General features: G+C 45.3%; 1 protein-coding gene across 1 annotated transcript in view; it reads right to left on the reverse strand.

The window, feature by feature from the left end:
- Positions 1 to 15,268, reverse strand: part of SLC26A9 (solute carrier family 26 member 9) — a 194,533-nt gene that overhangs the window by 99,570 nt on the left and 79,695 nt on the right. Inside the window, exon 15 of the mRNA XM_063955157.1 lies at positions 9,467 to 9,571. Coding sequence (XP_063811227.1) covers positions 9,467 to 9,571 — 105 coding nt within the window. The remainder of the gene's footprint in view (positions 1 to 9,466; positions 9,572 to 15,268) is intronic.

The following is a 15,268-nucleotide window of genomic DNA, read 5'->3' on the forward strand; positions in this document are numbered from 1 at the left end:
CTACCGCTTGGCGGGGCGGGCCTCCCCCTGGGGGATCCCAGGGTGGGGGGCCAGCTTCTAGGGTATACCCAGGAATGGCTGAAGACCACTTCAGATGCCTGGGTATGGGAAGTCGTCACTCGAGGTTACGCCATAGCCTTCAAAAACCGACCCCCTCATTGATTTTGCTGGACAGACGTCCCATTGGACCAGACAAAGGCAAACGCTCTGCATTCGGTGGTACAGACCCTCCTGGATACAGGAGTCGTAGTACAGGTGCCTCTTGCGCAGAGGATCCGGGAATACTATTCTCCGCTGTTTCTAGTCCCGAAACCGAATGGGTCATCCCGGCCCATTCTCAACCTCAAGGCATTGAACAGGTTTGTGAAGGTTTCCAAGTTCCACATATATGGGGAAAGAGAAGGACAAAATAATTCCTTTTTGGGAGCACTCTTATTTGAAAATGACAGTCAATCAAAACAGTATAAGGTAGATAATGTAATGATGAATAATCTAAAACATAACATTTATTCAGTTCCTTTAAAATATAGACCTGTATGGTCCAAAATAATTAGAATCTCTATCTTAATTTCTAAATAAGAGATAGAAAGGTGAAATATAGATTAAAATAGTGAAAGTGGGCAGCATAGGTATGCTCCACCAGTGTTGTCAGGTGAAAATATAGGTGATCATCTTGGTGATATCCACAGTGCCTGGTATTCCTAAGTGGTCTCCCCTCAAAGTACTAGCCAGGTCTATCCTATCAGCTTCCGAGATTGAAGATCGGGCTACTTTCAGGATAGTACGACCTTGAACAGTGAAGATGATAAATGAAGGAAGAAAGAACCCACTTCTGCTGTCTGTACTCTGCCTGCTATACGTCACTGAATAAATTGGCTCCAGGCTTTTCCAGATGAGAGATTGTTGGAAAAGAGAGCCATAACCAGTCTAGGAGTGGAATAATTCACTGGATATCATGGTCATGTTCCACTTTCAATATAAGAAAGAAGAAAGAAAGAAGACACTTCTGCTTTCTGTTGTGACAGCAAAATGTACGCTGAAAAGGACAAAGCCCTTGCCAGCACTGCTGTCAGCCAGATGAGAGAGTGATAGAAAAGGTAAGAAGAGGTACAGATCAATGAGAATAAGTATTGGGATGTTAAATATTAATTATATTGATTCATTCATTTGAAGACATAGAGAAGAACAACATCCCAGTCACATATATAATTGATCACCTCTAAATATGGAAACCAAATGTACACACTGACATCAATAAATACGCTAATAATTCTGAAGGCCAAATAAGCTGGAGTTCTAGCACATTAGTTCAATTGCGTGTATTATATCCTGAACATTTAGGCATTCGACATATCATAATAATTCCGGTTAAATGATCAAACCGGAGTAACAGTGTCTGTGGAGATAAACAGAATCCTATTCACCTGAAACACATTATTAAATGATGGGTCATTAGTAACATAGTAACCTTGATCTCTCACATAAAAAGGCTAAAATGAAACAATGTTGCAAAAGAAGTCATCAAACATAAATCTTCAGAATCATTCAAAGATTCATGAATCTTCTATCAAACGAACTGTAAAATGAGCCTATATCCGTTCTGACAGGTTGAAATGATAATCATTGATACTGAATTTTCATAGAGAAAAAGGGGTGATAACTGCACATATGAATCCTTAATTTTACTCATAACTGTTGCAAGATTACAGATGGTATGTCATCAGAAAAAAGGAAGGAATTCATAAGAATAATTCAGAGAATCAATTTCTGCTGATAGAGCTATATATTAAATTCATAGCAGTTCTGACACATTGAATTACTAATCAATAGTGTAAAGCAGTCGTGGATCAGACCTTTTTACAGAAAAGTAAATTGCAACAAATGTAACAAATATACCAAAGCACCTCCATGATAATTTTTTTGATAATTTATAGGGAACAGCAGGGAAATGTTCTTAACTGACACGGATACTGAGAATATGTACTAATAAATTCAAGTGTCAAACCTGCAGTCAGGTATATATATATATATACATATATGCGTCCGGTTAGTGGTCCTCAAATATTGGCGTGAAAATGTGAGGGGAAGGAGGGGGAAACAGGACAAATGTAGCCGAAGGTGAGCACTAACAGATAAGGAGCATTACATTACCAAACGCCGCTCCAAACCAACTTGGATGCCGGCGTTGTCAGTCTCCTCTGCCGCTCCCGGCCAGCCTGCTTCCACTCTCCGTATACACCTCACACACGCCGAGGTGCAGCGGCCGCCCGCACTAGGAAGGGGGGCGTGGCCGCACGACGTCCTTTGATGACGTCAGTCCCGACGTACGTTTCACCACTGGGCTTGTTCACGGGAGCTTCAATCCCACAAGCCCAGCCACAAGTTTATAGGGGGATGAACACATGATCACTAGTAATTAGAGTCAAAGAAATTAACCGGATAAACGATTTTCACTTCATAAGTAATGTACATTTCCCATAGTACCAAGATAATGAATTCAAATAGCGCTACATTTTATCCTAATAGTTAATACAAATCCAGAGTTCATCCACCCTAATTGATTGATAAATTGATATAACAATTATATTGACAGGTGAATCTGAGTTGCTTAATGTGATAGGGCCAAAAGGCCAGGAACGAAAGAATTTAATTGTTAAATAAACCCAATTTAAAACAGAGAAGAAGAAGGAATACACAATTCAATATATAGAGCCAGGAGATTGATACAAAAGATTTAGACATACATATACAAGTATATGTGTAAAACTTTTTGGTACAATAAGCATTGATGTATATAGATAAATGTCTACAAGATACGTATCAAGGTAAATGAATCAATTATAAAGAAGAAGATTCTGTCAGACCCAATATAGAAGTTGCGGAGGAGATATATATATGTGTATTTTGTTTATTATTGGAACGCCCTAAAATAAACATGATTTCAAAAGAAATAGATATAAGAAAAGAAATGTGTTTATTATTAGTTATAGATTATAGATTATCAGTGGGTCACCTGTTAGATAAACATCATTCCAGAAAAGGGTGGTGACAGAGTGACATAAAAGAATGCTAATAATAGTGCATATACAGCTTAAAAAGTGCTAATATGTCTGGAGAAAAAATATATATTAATAATATGCCTAGACAAGAATGTGATGGTGTTAAGATGAATGTTGTTATAAAACTAGAACTATATATGAAAGTACACGTGACTAAAGAAATAAGAAAAGGGGAAAGTGAATAGCTATGTGAAGAACTGAGTGAAAAAAGGACCAAAAGAATTATATGACTTCCTGGAACAGATGTTCTGAAAAGGACTGTTTCCGTATGGAAACCCTTCGCTCTATAGTTCTGGCCTTGGAACCTGGGGACTACATGGTCTCCCTGGACGTACAGGATGCTTACCTGCATATTCCTATAGCAGCGTCACATCAGCAGTACCTGAGGTTTGCGATTGGCAACCTCCATTACCAGTTTCGGGCGTTACCTTTTGATTTAACTATGGCTCGCGAGTCTTCACCAAAGTTATGGCGGTGATGACGGTGGTACTCCGCCGTCAAGGGGTCAGGATACTGCCATAACTGGACGACTCGTTAATCCTGGCAAATTCCTCAGAACTTCTCCTACGTCATCTGGATATGACTGTCCAGTTTATATAAGCCCACGGGTGGCTCATCAACTGGAAGAAATCCTCCCTGGTCCCTGCTCAGAGTATGGTGCACCTGGGAGCGCTATTGGACACTCACAACCAGCGGTTGTTCTTGTCTCAGGAGAAAGTCCTGAAGCTTCAGGACAGGATTCGTTGCTTCCTTTCTCGTCCGCAAGTGTCGATACATTTGGCGATGCAGGTGCTGGGCCTCATGGTGTCAGCATTCGACATGGTGGAGTATGCTCAATTCCATTCTCGCCCCCTCCAGAAGCTGATTCTAGCCAAGTGGGACGGCCTGCCTCACCGGATCAGGTCTCACATGATCTCATTGACTCCGGAGGTCCGTCTGTCGCTGCTCTGGTGGCTCCAGGACCGACAATTGTGTAGGGGCCGTCCCTTCTGGATATCCGACTGGGTCCTGTTGACAACAGATGCCAGTCTAAGAGGTTGGGGCTCGGTGCTGGAGCAACACTCCCTTCAGGGTCGGTGGACCAAAGAGGAATCCCTCCTCTCGATCAACATTCTGGAATTGCGGGCGGTCTTCAATGCGTTGAACCTGGCCCAGCATTTAATTCAGAACCGTCCTGTTCAAGTACAGTCGGACAACGCCACCACAGTGGCTTACATAAATCATCAAGGCGGCACGCGAAGCCGTTTGGCAATGAAGGAAGTCTCACGAATTCTACATTGGGCGGAACGCCACCTACCGGCCATATCGGCAATATTCATTCCGGGAGTCCTGAATTGGGAAGCGGACTTTCTCAATACTGTGAGGAGTAACGTATATAAGGTAAAGTGGTACTACTGTGTGATGTAATGTGAATAAGGGACACTATCGCATTATAAATTGTGAATAAAGTTGCACTACGGTGAGGCATAAGTTGAATTGGGGTTACTATTGTGTGGCCATGCCCCTTGCCAGCAAAAACACATACCTTTTTGGGCTGTGCGCCGAATGTGCGCACTGTTCTTATTTAAATTACAGGGGGTAGGAAAACAAAAAAAAGGACTGCTGTGGGTGGGGGGTGATGGTGCTGGGAAAGGGGTGCAGGGTCAGAGGCGGAACCAACGGTGGTGCTAGGGGGCACCAGCCAAAATCTTGCCTAGGGCATCATATTGGTTAGGGCCGGCTCTGGTTAGACATGAGACTGCCCCAAGTCATTCTCGTGTCACGGGGTCATCTAAGCGGGCTACTTCCTCCTCACAAACCACTAATCTCTCAGAAGATTCTTCTGATGAAGATGGGGAGCATACTGTCCCGTTAGACACTGACACAGCTGCTTCTGACGAGGAATCTACACTGGTTGATGTCCCTGACCTAGTTGTTGCTATTAAGCAGATCCTAGGATAATGATGAGGATTCCACTACGGTTAAGAAACCTGATAAGTTTAAACGTCAGAAGGTAACTAAAACATTACTACCGCATTCTGATCATTTAGTGGACAAACGACGAGAATCCTGGATTGCTCCAGGGAAGAAATTCTTCCTCTCTAAAAGGATGGTAGCTCGCTATCCTCTCCCTGCAGAGTTGTGTAACAAGTGAGAAAATTCACCGCCGGTGGATTCCCATGTCATCTACTCTGCCTGTCACCACTGTCACCTCACTGAAGGAACCGACAGATAAGCATGTGGAAGGATGCCTGGAGTCTGTTTACTCCCTTACAGGTACTGTACATAGACCCACTATAGCAGCTTCCTGGGTTGCAAAAGGTATTGAAGCATGGGTTCAGTCATTAAAGAATGAGTTGCCCCTGGATATATCTGACAATGCCAGACAATTCCTGTCTCATATTACCACCGCTGCCTATTACATATAGGAGGCGTCTTCTGAGGCAGGTGTATTGGCAGCCAAGGCAGCAACTACGTCCATCCTGGCTCGCCGTATTCTGTGGTTGAGGTCATGGGAAGGTGGACCTGGACTCCAAAAAGGCCTTGGAGGTGCTACCTTTTAAGGGAGATATCTTATTTGGGGAAGACCCCAATAAAATTGTGGCTAACTTAGCGGCTGCTAAGTACTGCTTTTCTCCCTAATACTTCTTCTTTGGCACAGAAGACACTTTTCGCTCCTTTCGATCTCAAGGGAAAGCAAAAGGTCAGGCATACCCGAGACAATCTCGTGCTTTCAAAACCACAAAGCCCAAGGCAAAACAATCTTGGGCAGCCCTTCAGCCTGCTTCTAAACACGACAAGCCTGCCGCATGACGCAGCGGGCCTCCCTCTGGGGGACCCCAGGGTGGGAGCCCAACTTCTCCGATTCACCCAGGTCTAGTTAAAGACCACTTCAGTCGCTTGGGTGCGAGAAGTTGTCTCTCACGGGTACGCAGTCTTTTTCAAGAGGTGTCCCGCTCACCAGTTTTGCACCATGGTTATCCCTTCGGATCCATTAAAGGCGCAAGCTCTACAAATGGTTGTGCGTTCCCTTATGGAGATAGAAGTGGTGTTGCCGGTACCACTGTCCGAGAGAGGCAGAGGATACTACTCGACCGTGTTTCTAGTACCAAAACCCAATGGGTCTTTCCGGTCCATACTCAACCTCAAATCACTGAACAAGTTTGTGAGAGTGTCCAAGTTCCGTAAGGAAACACTGCGCTCAGTTGTACTGGCCATGGAACCCGGAGACTATATGGAATCCCTGGATATACAAGATGCTTACCTGCATATACCTATTGCCATATCGCATCAACAATATCTGCAGTTTGCTATTGGCAACCTCCACTATCAGTTCCAGGCTCTGCCATTTGGACTGGCCACGGCTCCTCAAATCTTCAACAAGGTTATGGCCGTCATCTCCATCGCCAGGGAGTCAGGATCTGGACGATTTGCTGGTTCTGACAAACTCCCACGATGTACTCCTCAGTCATCTGCAACTGACGGTAAACTTCCTACAAGCCCAAAGCATGGTGCACCTGGGGGCACTGCTGGACACACACAGTCAACAGCTGTTTCTGTCTCCAGAGAAGGTCCTGAAGCTGCAGGACAGGATCAGATACTTCCTCTCTCGCCCGAGGGTGTCGATACACTCGGCGATGCAACTACTAGGCCTGATGGTGTCGGCTTTCGACATGGTAGAGTACGCTCAATTTCATTCCCGCCCTCTGCAGAGTTTAATCCTTTCCAAGTGGGACGGCCTACCTCATCGGATCAGGTCTCACATGATCTTCTCCGGAGATTCGTCTGTCGCTGACCTGGTGGCTACAGGACCAGCAGTTGAGCAGAGGCCGTCCCTTTGGATCCCCAACTGGGTCCTACTGACTACGAATGCCAGTCTGAGGGCTTGGGGCGCAGTGTTGGAGCAATACTCTTTTCAAGGTCGGTGGACCAAGGAGGAATCACTACTCCCGATAAACATTCTGGAATTGCGGCCAGTGTTCAATGCTTTGTCTCTCGCCCTGCCTCTGCTAAACAACAGGCCTGTTCAAGTACGGTCAGACAACGCCACCACGGTAGCATACACAAACCATCAAGGAGGCACTCGAAGCCGCATGGCAATGATGGAAGTTTCAAAAATCCTTTGTTGGGCGGAACGCCATCTGTCAGCAATATCGACAGTGTTCATTCCAGGAGTCCTCAACTGGGAAGCGGATTTCCTCAGTCATCAGGACGTGCACGCCGGAGAGTGGAGTCTTCATCCGGAAGTCTTTCAACTCCCAGTGGACAAGTGCGACCTACCAGGTGTAGACCTCATGGGTCTCGACACAATCACAAAGTTCCGGTCTTCGGATCAAGAACCAGGGATCCTCAGGCAGCATTCGTGGATGCACTGACAATTCCATGGAACTTTCGGCTGCCCTATGTGTTCCCTCCAGTGTCACTCCTACCCAGGGTACTACGGAAGTTCAAACAAGAAGGAGGAATACTACTTCTAGCCGCTCCAGCATGGCCCAGACGGCATTGGTTCTCAGACCTGCAGGGTATATCGATAAAGCGTCCTCTTCTACTTCCTCAATGCCCAGACCTCCTCGTGTCTACCCGGACCTGGCCAGACTGGCTTTGACAGCGTGGCTCTTGAAGTTTCACTCCTGAGGGCCAAAGGATTCTCTGAGGCGGTTATCCAAACTATGCTGAAGGCCCACAAACCGACATCTGCACAGATTTATTACAGGGTCTGGAATTCTTACTTCACCTGGTGTGCTGCTAAGAATTGCGATGCTTACAAATTCAGTACTTCCAGACTTCTGGCTTTTCTGCAACAAGGCCTGGACTTCGGCCTTCATCTGGCATCCCTCAAGGTTCATATCTCTGCCTTGTCGGTGTGGTTTCAGAGAAAAATTGCGTCTATTCCTGACGTTCATACTTTCGCTCAGGGTGTTTTACGGATTCAGCCTCCCTATGTCCCTCCTGTGGCTCCATGGGATCTGTCTGTTGTCCTGAATGCCCTGCCAGAGTCTCCATTTGAACCTCTTGAGTCAGTGGACCTTAAATGGATCACAGTCAAGGTCCTTTTTCTTACTGGCTATTGCCTCTGCTAGGAGGGTGTCAGTCCTAGGCGCTCTGTCCTGTCATCCACCCTTTCTGATATTTCACTGTGACCGGGCAGTTCTTAGATCTTGCACTGGTTATTTGCCTAAGGTGGTGTCATCTTTTCACCTTAACCAAGAGATTGTGGTTCCGGCCTTCATCTCTTCTGATTTGTCCTCCAAAGAGCGGTCTTTGGTTGTTGTAAGGGCTCTCTGTATTTATGTGGAGAGGACTGCCTCTATCAGGAGGTCAGATACCCTTTTTGTACTTTTTGCTTTTCACAAACGTGGCTGGCCTCCGAATAAGCAAACCTTGGCCAGATGGATTAGAATGGTGATTGCACAAGCATATGCGCAGGCTGGACCCCAGCTCCTGCTGCTATCAAAGCCCATTCTACTCGGTCTGTTGGACCTTCTTGGGCGGCCCGCCGAGGCGCTTCCACTGAACAATTGTGCAAGGCGGCTACGTGGTCCTCAGTGAACACGTTCATTAGGTTCTATCCCTTTGATACTTCCACCTCCCAGGATGCTTCCTTTGGACGCCATGTTCTCATGCCCGCTACGGCGCATCCCCTCCCATGAGGAACTGCTTTAGGACATCCCCGATGTTTCCCTGTGGAAACCAATGTACCCTGCTGCAGAAAAGGAGATTTATGGTAGACTTACCATGGTCAAATCTCTTTCTGCAAGGTACATTGGTTCCACAGGGCGCCCGCCCTGACGCACCTAGCTTCTATGGCATTATCCGCTAGTCCCTTCTCCTGTCGTGAGAATGTGGTTCTATGTGACTAACATCTACCTTCTCTTTTACCTGCTCCTGCATTGGACTGGTTAACAAAACTAAGCTCACAGTGCCTGGAGGCGGGGTTATAGAGGAGGCCCCAATGCATCCTGGGACAGTGTAAAGCTTTAGCCTGTTGGTGCCTGGATCAAGATCCATCTCTACACCCCGATGTTTGCCTGTGGAACCAATGTACCTCACAGAAAGAGATTTAACCATGGTAAGTCTACCATAAATCTTTTTTTTATACAAATTATCTTTTCATCTTTTATATAATATTGTATATGTGCTGACCGAATTTAGTACTGCATTGCCTTTCCCCTCTGTATACGATATAACTTTCAATACAGACATCTTAAAAAAAATGATGACAGCTGCAGATGAAAAACCTAATCATGAAACCGTATGGATAAACTGAAGAAAAAAGCAAAATATAGGTAATCGGTTACATGCCCATCCACACTTATGCCCGTTTTGCGTCTGAATCATAATGTTTCCAACAATAAGGAAGCAGGATATACAGTAAATAGGAACAAAATGAGTGAACATCTACATTACATACAGAGAGACAGGCTTACTTTGCTCTTCATGAATTCAGATCCCTGTCTTTTCAGTTCTTCCTTTTCTTGATTTTTAAGGTATTTCTTTTTGGCCAGATAGACTTTGCCAGGATCTAGTCCAGTCTGGTAGGAAACAACCATATGTAAGATAATGGGCAGCTCACTTGCAAGGGTTAATCACATATAATTTTTTAATATGGTGCAACAATTTTATATAGCTCTGTATAGAAAATAATTGTCATTCACATCGGTCCCTGCCCCAGTGCAGCTTGTATTCTAAGCTTCCAACACGCACGCACACACAACCAACACCATACTAGGTTTTAATTTGTCAGAATCTAGTTAACCTACCAGTATGTTTCTAAAGTGTGGGAGGAAAGCCAAACACATTGATGGTGAGCAGCGACAGTGAAAGGAATAGAACAAGGAGGGAGGTGGCAGTTGGCTGAGCGGAATGCAAATGGATATGAGGTTGGAGATGTAGAATGGGGGAAGAGAGGTTGAAGGCTCTGGTAGTGAGTGAGAGGAGTTTGAATTTAAATCTGTGTAGTATAAGGGGCCAGAAGAATTGGAGTGAGGAGTCAGGAAAATGAGGCAGGCATCAGAGGTAAGGAAGGATTTTAGAGGGATGGGAAAGGGTAGGCCAAAAACAGAGGCAGTACTCAAGGTGAGGGATAAGGCTAGGCCAACCAGAATGAGAAAGGGATGAATCTTGGAAATTTTACAGAGCTGAAAGTTAAAGGTCTGGGTAAGGGACTAAGTGTGTGGGGCAGTGGTTACCCTGGGCTGCCTCAAAACACTTGTAGGGAGCCACGGGTTGATGGTTCAGGGCCAAATAAAATTATTTTTGGTCAATTCGATAGGCAAAACCAGTGCTGGTGGCTACCAATCATAAAATACGTGGACAATCAGGAGTGCAACCCTGTCCACCACCACATAACTGAACCTAAGGGTAATGGGTAAGCAAAAGTTACTTAATTTATTTATTTTTCTCTAATTTTATCAATAATTAAATTTTGGCCTAGAGGTGCCATGGTAAAACACAGGGCCATAACTAGGTGTGTGTGGACGGGGGCACCGCACATAGCGCTGCAGGGTAGGGGGCGCAGTTGCTGGCACTTGTCAATTATCTGTTTTAATTACTTTCACTTTGAGCTTCCCCCTTTTTGAAGCCCAGCATCTCCTAACCACCACTGTCTCCTACCCTGACCCCTTCTGTCACTGATACCTATACAATATTCATGAACTCAACTTGAGATTTCTTTGTTATTCAGTCACATTGTCCTTTATTACATTTGAAGATGCTGATGTACCCGGGATTTGAGCCCATTGCCTGAGGCATTGCAGTCAGACACTCTATTCATTGAGCTATCTGCCCTTACATAGAAAGCTAGAGAATTCTAAGCTAGAGAATTCTGTTTGAAGCTTACCTTGTACTTTGTGAAAACATGATCAGCATTGCTGCTGAGCAGATCTATTTATTGTGTGACTGCAAGAGATTGGATGTGTGGCTGCACACTACATAGATCTGCTCAGTTACAATACTGATTTTTTTTTTTTACAAAGTGAAAGTACCAGTAGCTTCATATAGTGTTCATAGTATTTATGCAGGATCAACTAGCTCAATGAGTAAGGTGTTTGGTTACAGTTCAACAGGTTATAGGTCTGAATCCCGGGTATGGCAGTATATTGTAACTGAATATTAATGACAGGGCCGTAACTAGGTGTGTGCAGAAGGTGCATTGCCCACAGCGCACTTGCCCTGTAGGCGCACCTTCTACATACACACTAAGTGGCCACATATCCCTACTGCTGACGGCCGCCTTCCCGCTCCCCTGTGCCTGGCACCCGCAGCAGCCTCAAGCTCCGACTAGCTGGAGCAGATGATTGCTGTGTAAAGTCAGCGGCTTTGGACAGGATATCCCCCCTGTGCTCTGCAGAGGAGTCAGTTCTGTAAAGGAGCCGGCAACAGAGCAGGAAGAACGTAAGCCTCACTTAAGTGCCTACACAGACACTACACTCTACACTATATAACACTACACTTCACTACAGTACACTACACTACACTATAGTACACTACATTCTACTACACTCTAAGGGCAGGGGGGGGGATGTAAGGGGGAATCTGCCTGCCGTAATGTGTAAAATGGGGACTCTGCCTGCTGTACTGCATATAAGGGGGACTCTGCCTGCCATAATGTGTAAAAGGGGGACCTATCCTGCCGTAATGTGTAAAGGGGGGACTCTGCCTGCCACAATGTGTAAAGGGGGGACTCTGCCTGCCGGAATGTGTAAAATGGGGACTCTGCCTGCCGTAATATGTGTAAGTGGAACTACTGTGTGGCATATTATGAATTGGTATTATTTTGTGGCCATGCTTCTTCTCCATGAAGCCACACCCCTATATTTTTGGCACACGCCTACGGCGCGCACTGGCCCTATTTTAAATATGATGTGGGAGGGGGGGCGCCATTGCTGTTTCTTGCACACAGCGCTAAAATGTCTAGTCATGGCACTGGTAAAAAATACTTATAATCTAGGGCACTGTGATTCAAGAAGGTTTGGGAAACAGTGGTATGGGGTAAAAGAAGGACTTGAGAGAAGGAGGAGAGGGAGATGCTGTAAACAAAGAAGTAGACAGGTGGAGGAAAGAGGACTTTGGGGTTGTCAGTTTAGAGATGTTAAGTTTTAGGTATCGTTGTGACATCTAAAAAAAGATTGCCAACAGACAAACCATCTTTTTATCTATTTTACATAATTTTGCAAAGTGTATTAGGAATGCTCTATTTTGCAATAAATGTAAGACGTGTTGTATGAACTGATGTCAAACAAATGTACTACAGGTTATTGGTGTACTGAATGCAGACTGCGATATATGAATTGAGGAGTCCCTGTATGTTGAGAGAAGTGGCTGTGTGATACCTCTGGTTTCCTTTTGAAGCCTATATACCCTGCAGTGTTGGAGGTTAACACAGTGGGGCAACACTAGGGACCATAGAGGATTCATGGAGGATGACAGTGTTCTGAGCTGACCTGTAAGTTGAGCTACAGTCTTTGTGTGTGTGTGTGTATTATATATATATATATATATATATATATACACTGCTCAAAAAATAAAGGGAACACTTAAACAACACAATGTAACTCCAAGTCAATCACCGTCTGTGAAATCAAACTGTCCACTTAGGAAGCAACACTGATTGACAATCAATTTCACATGCTGTTGTGCAAATGGAATAGACAACAGGAGTTGTTCTGCAGGTGGTGATCACAGACTACTTCTCAGCTCCTATGCTTTCTGGCTGATGTTTTGGTCACTTTTGAAAGCTGGCGGTGCTTTCACTCTAGTGGTAGCATGAGACGGAGTCTGCAACCCACACAACCCACACAAGTGGCTCAGGTAGTGCAGCTCATCCAGGATTGCACATCAATGCGAGCTGTGCCAAGAAGGTTTGCTGTGTCTGTCAGCGTAGTGTCCAGAGCATGGAGGCGCTACCAGGAGACAGGCCAGTACATCAGGAGACGTGGAGGAGGCCGTAGGAGGGCAACAACCCAGCAGCAGGACCGCTACCTCCGCCTTTGTGCAAGGAGGAACAGGAGGAGCACTGCCAGAGCCCTGCAAAATGACCTCCAGCAAGCCACAAATGTGCATGTGTCTACTCAAACGATCAAAAACAGACTCCATGAGGGTGGTATGAGGGCCCGACGTCCACAGGTGGGGGTTGTGCTTACAGCCCAACACCGTGCAGGACGTTTGGCATTTGCCAGAGAACACCAAGATTGGCAAATTCGCCACTGGCGCCCTGTGCTCTTCACAAATGAAAGCAGGTTCTCACTGAGCACATGTGACAGACGTGACAGAGTCTGGAGACGCCAAGGAGAACATTCTGCTGCCTGCAGCATCCTCCAGCATGACCGGTTTGGCAGTGGGTCAGTAATGGTGTGGGGTGGCATTTCTTTGGGGGGCCGCACAGCCCTCCATGTGCTTGCCAGAGGTAGCCTGACTGCCATTAGGTACCGAGATGAGATCCTCAGACCTCTTGTGAGACCATATGCTGGTGCGGTTAGCCCAGGGTTCCTCCTAATGCAAGACAATGCTAGACCTCATGTGGCTGGAGTGTGTCAGCAGTTCCTGCAAGACGAAGGCATTGATGCTATGGACTGGCCCGCCCGTTCCCCAGACCTGAATCCAATTGAGCACATCTGGGACATCATGTCTCGCTCCATCCACCAACGCCACGTTGCACCATAGACTGTCCAGGAGTTGGCGGATGCTTTAGTCCAGGTCTGGGAGGAGATCCCTCAGGAGACCATCCGCCACCTCATCAGGAGCATGCCCGGGCGTTGTAGGGAGGTCATACAGGCACGTGGAGACCACACACACTAATGAGCCTCATTTTGACTTGTTTTAAGGACATTACATCAAAGTTGGATCAGCCTGTAGTGTGTTTTTCCACTTTAATTTTGAGTGTGACTCCAAATCCAGACCTCCATGGGTTAATAAATTTGATTTCCATTGATAATTTTTGTGTGATTTTGTTGTCAGCACATTCAACTATGTAAAGAACAAAGTATTTAATAAGAATATTTCATTCATTCAGATCTAGGATGTGTTGTTTAAGTGTTCCCTTTATTTTTTTGAGCAGTGTATATATATATATATATATATATATATATATATAGAGCTCTGCTACACATGCAATCGTAATCTTGCACAGCTAAAATACACTCCCCCTGTAGGTGGAGACTATCTGATCGCAGCAGTGCAAAAATCGCTTGCTACCGATCAGGTCTGAATTAGGCCCAGAGTGCAATTACATGATGATCACTTGGTATAAAGTATAAACCAGGCACACATGCGGTGATGCTGAGCTGGACACATCACTATTTTTGCGTGTACTTTTTCTACAAGTAATTTACACCCATTTTGTGAACATATTTAAATATATACAGTGCATCCGGAAAGTACTCACAGCGCTTCACTTTTTCCACATTTTGTTAAGTTACTGCCTTATTCCAAAATGGAATAAATTAATTTTTCCCTCAAATTTCCACACACAATAGTGGTCATTCCGAGTTGTTTGCTTGCTAGCAGTTTTTAGCAGCCGTGCACACGCTATGCCGCTTCCCACTGGGAGTGTATTTTAGCTTAGCAGAAGTGCGAACGAAAGGATCGCAGAGCGGCTACAAAATAATTTTGTGCAGTTTCGGAGTAGCTTCAGACCTACTCAGCGCTTGCGATCACTTCAGACTATTCAGTTCCAGTTTTGACGTCACAAACACGTCCTGCGTTCGCCCAGCCATGCCTGCGTTTTTCCTGGCACGCATGCGTTTTTCCGAACACCCCCTGAAAACGGTCAGTTGACACCCAGAAACGCCCTCTTCCTTTCAATCACTCTGCGGCCAGCAGTGCGACTGAAAAGCTTCGCTAGACCTTATGTGAAACTACATCGTTCGTTGTAATAGTACGACGCGTGTGCGCATTGTGCCGCATATGCATGCGCATTGCGCCGCATACGCATGCGCAGAAGTGCCGATTTTTTGCCTGATCGCTGCGCAACGTATGAAAGCAGCTAGCGATCAACTCGAAATGACCTCCAATACCCCATAATGACAATGTGAAAAAAGTTTTTATGTGATTTTTGCAAATTTATTAAAAATAAAAACTAACGACTCATAACCTTTGCCATGAAGCTCAAAATTGAGCTCAGGTGCATCCTGTTTGTTTCCACTGATCATCCTTGAGATGTTCCTACAGCTTAATTGGAGTCCACCTGTGGTAAATTCTTTTGATTTGGACATGATTTGGAAAGGCACACA

Source organism: Pseudophryne corroboree, chromosome 2 (genome assembly GCF_028390025.1).
Source record: "Pseudophryne corroboree isolate aPseCor3 chromosome 2, aPseCor3.hap2, whole genome shotgun sequence".
NCBI classification, from domain to species: Eukaryota; Metazoa; Chordata; class Amphibia; order Anura; family Myobatrachidae; genus Pseudophryne; species Pseudophryne corroboree.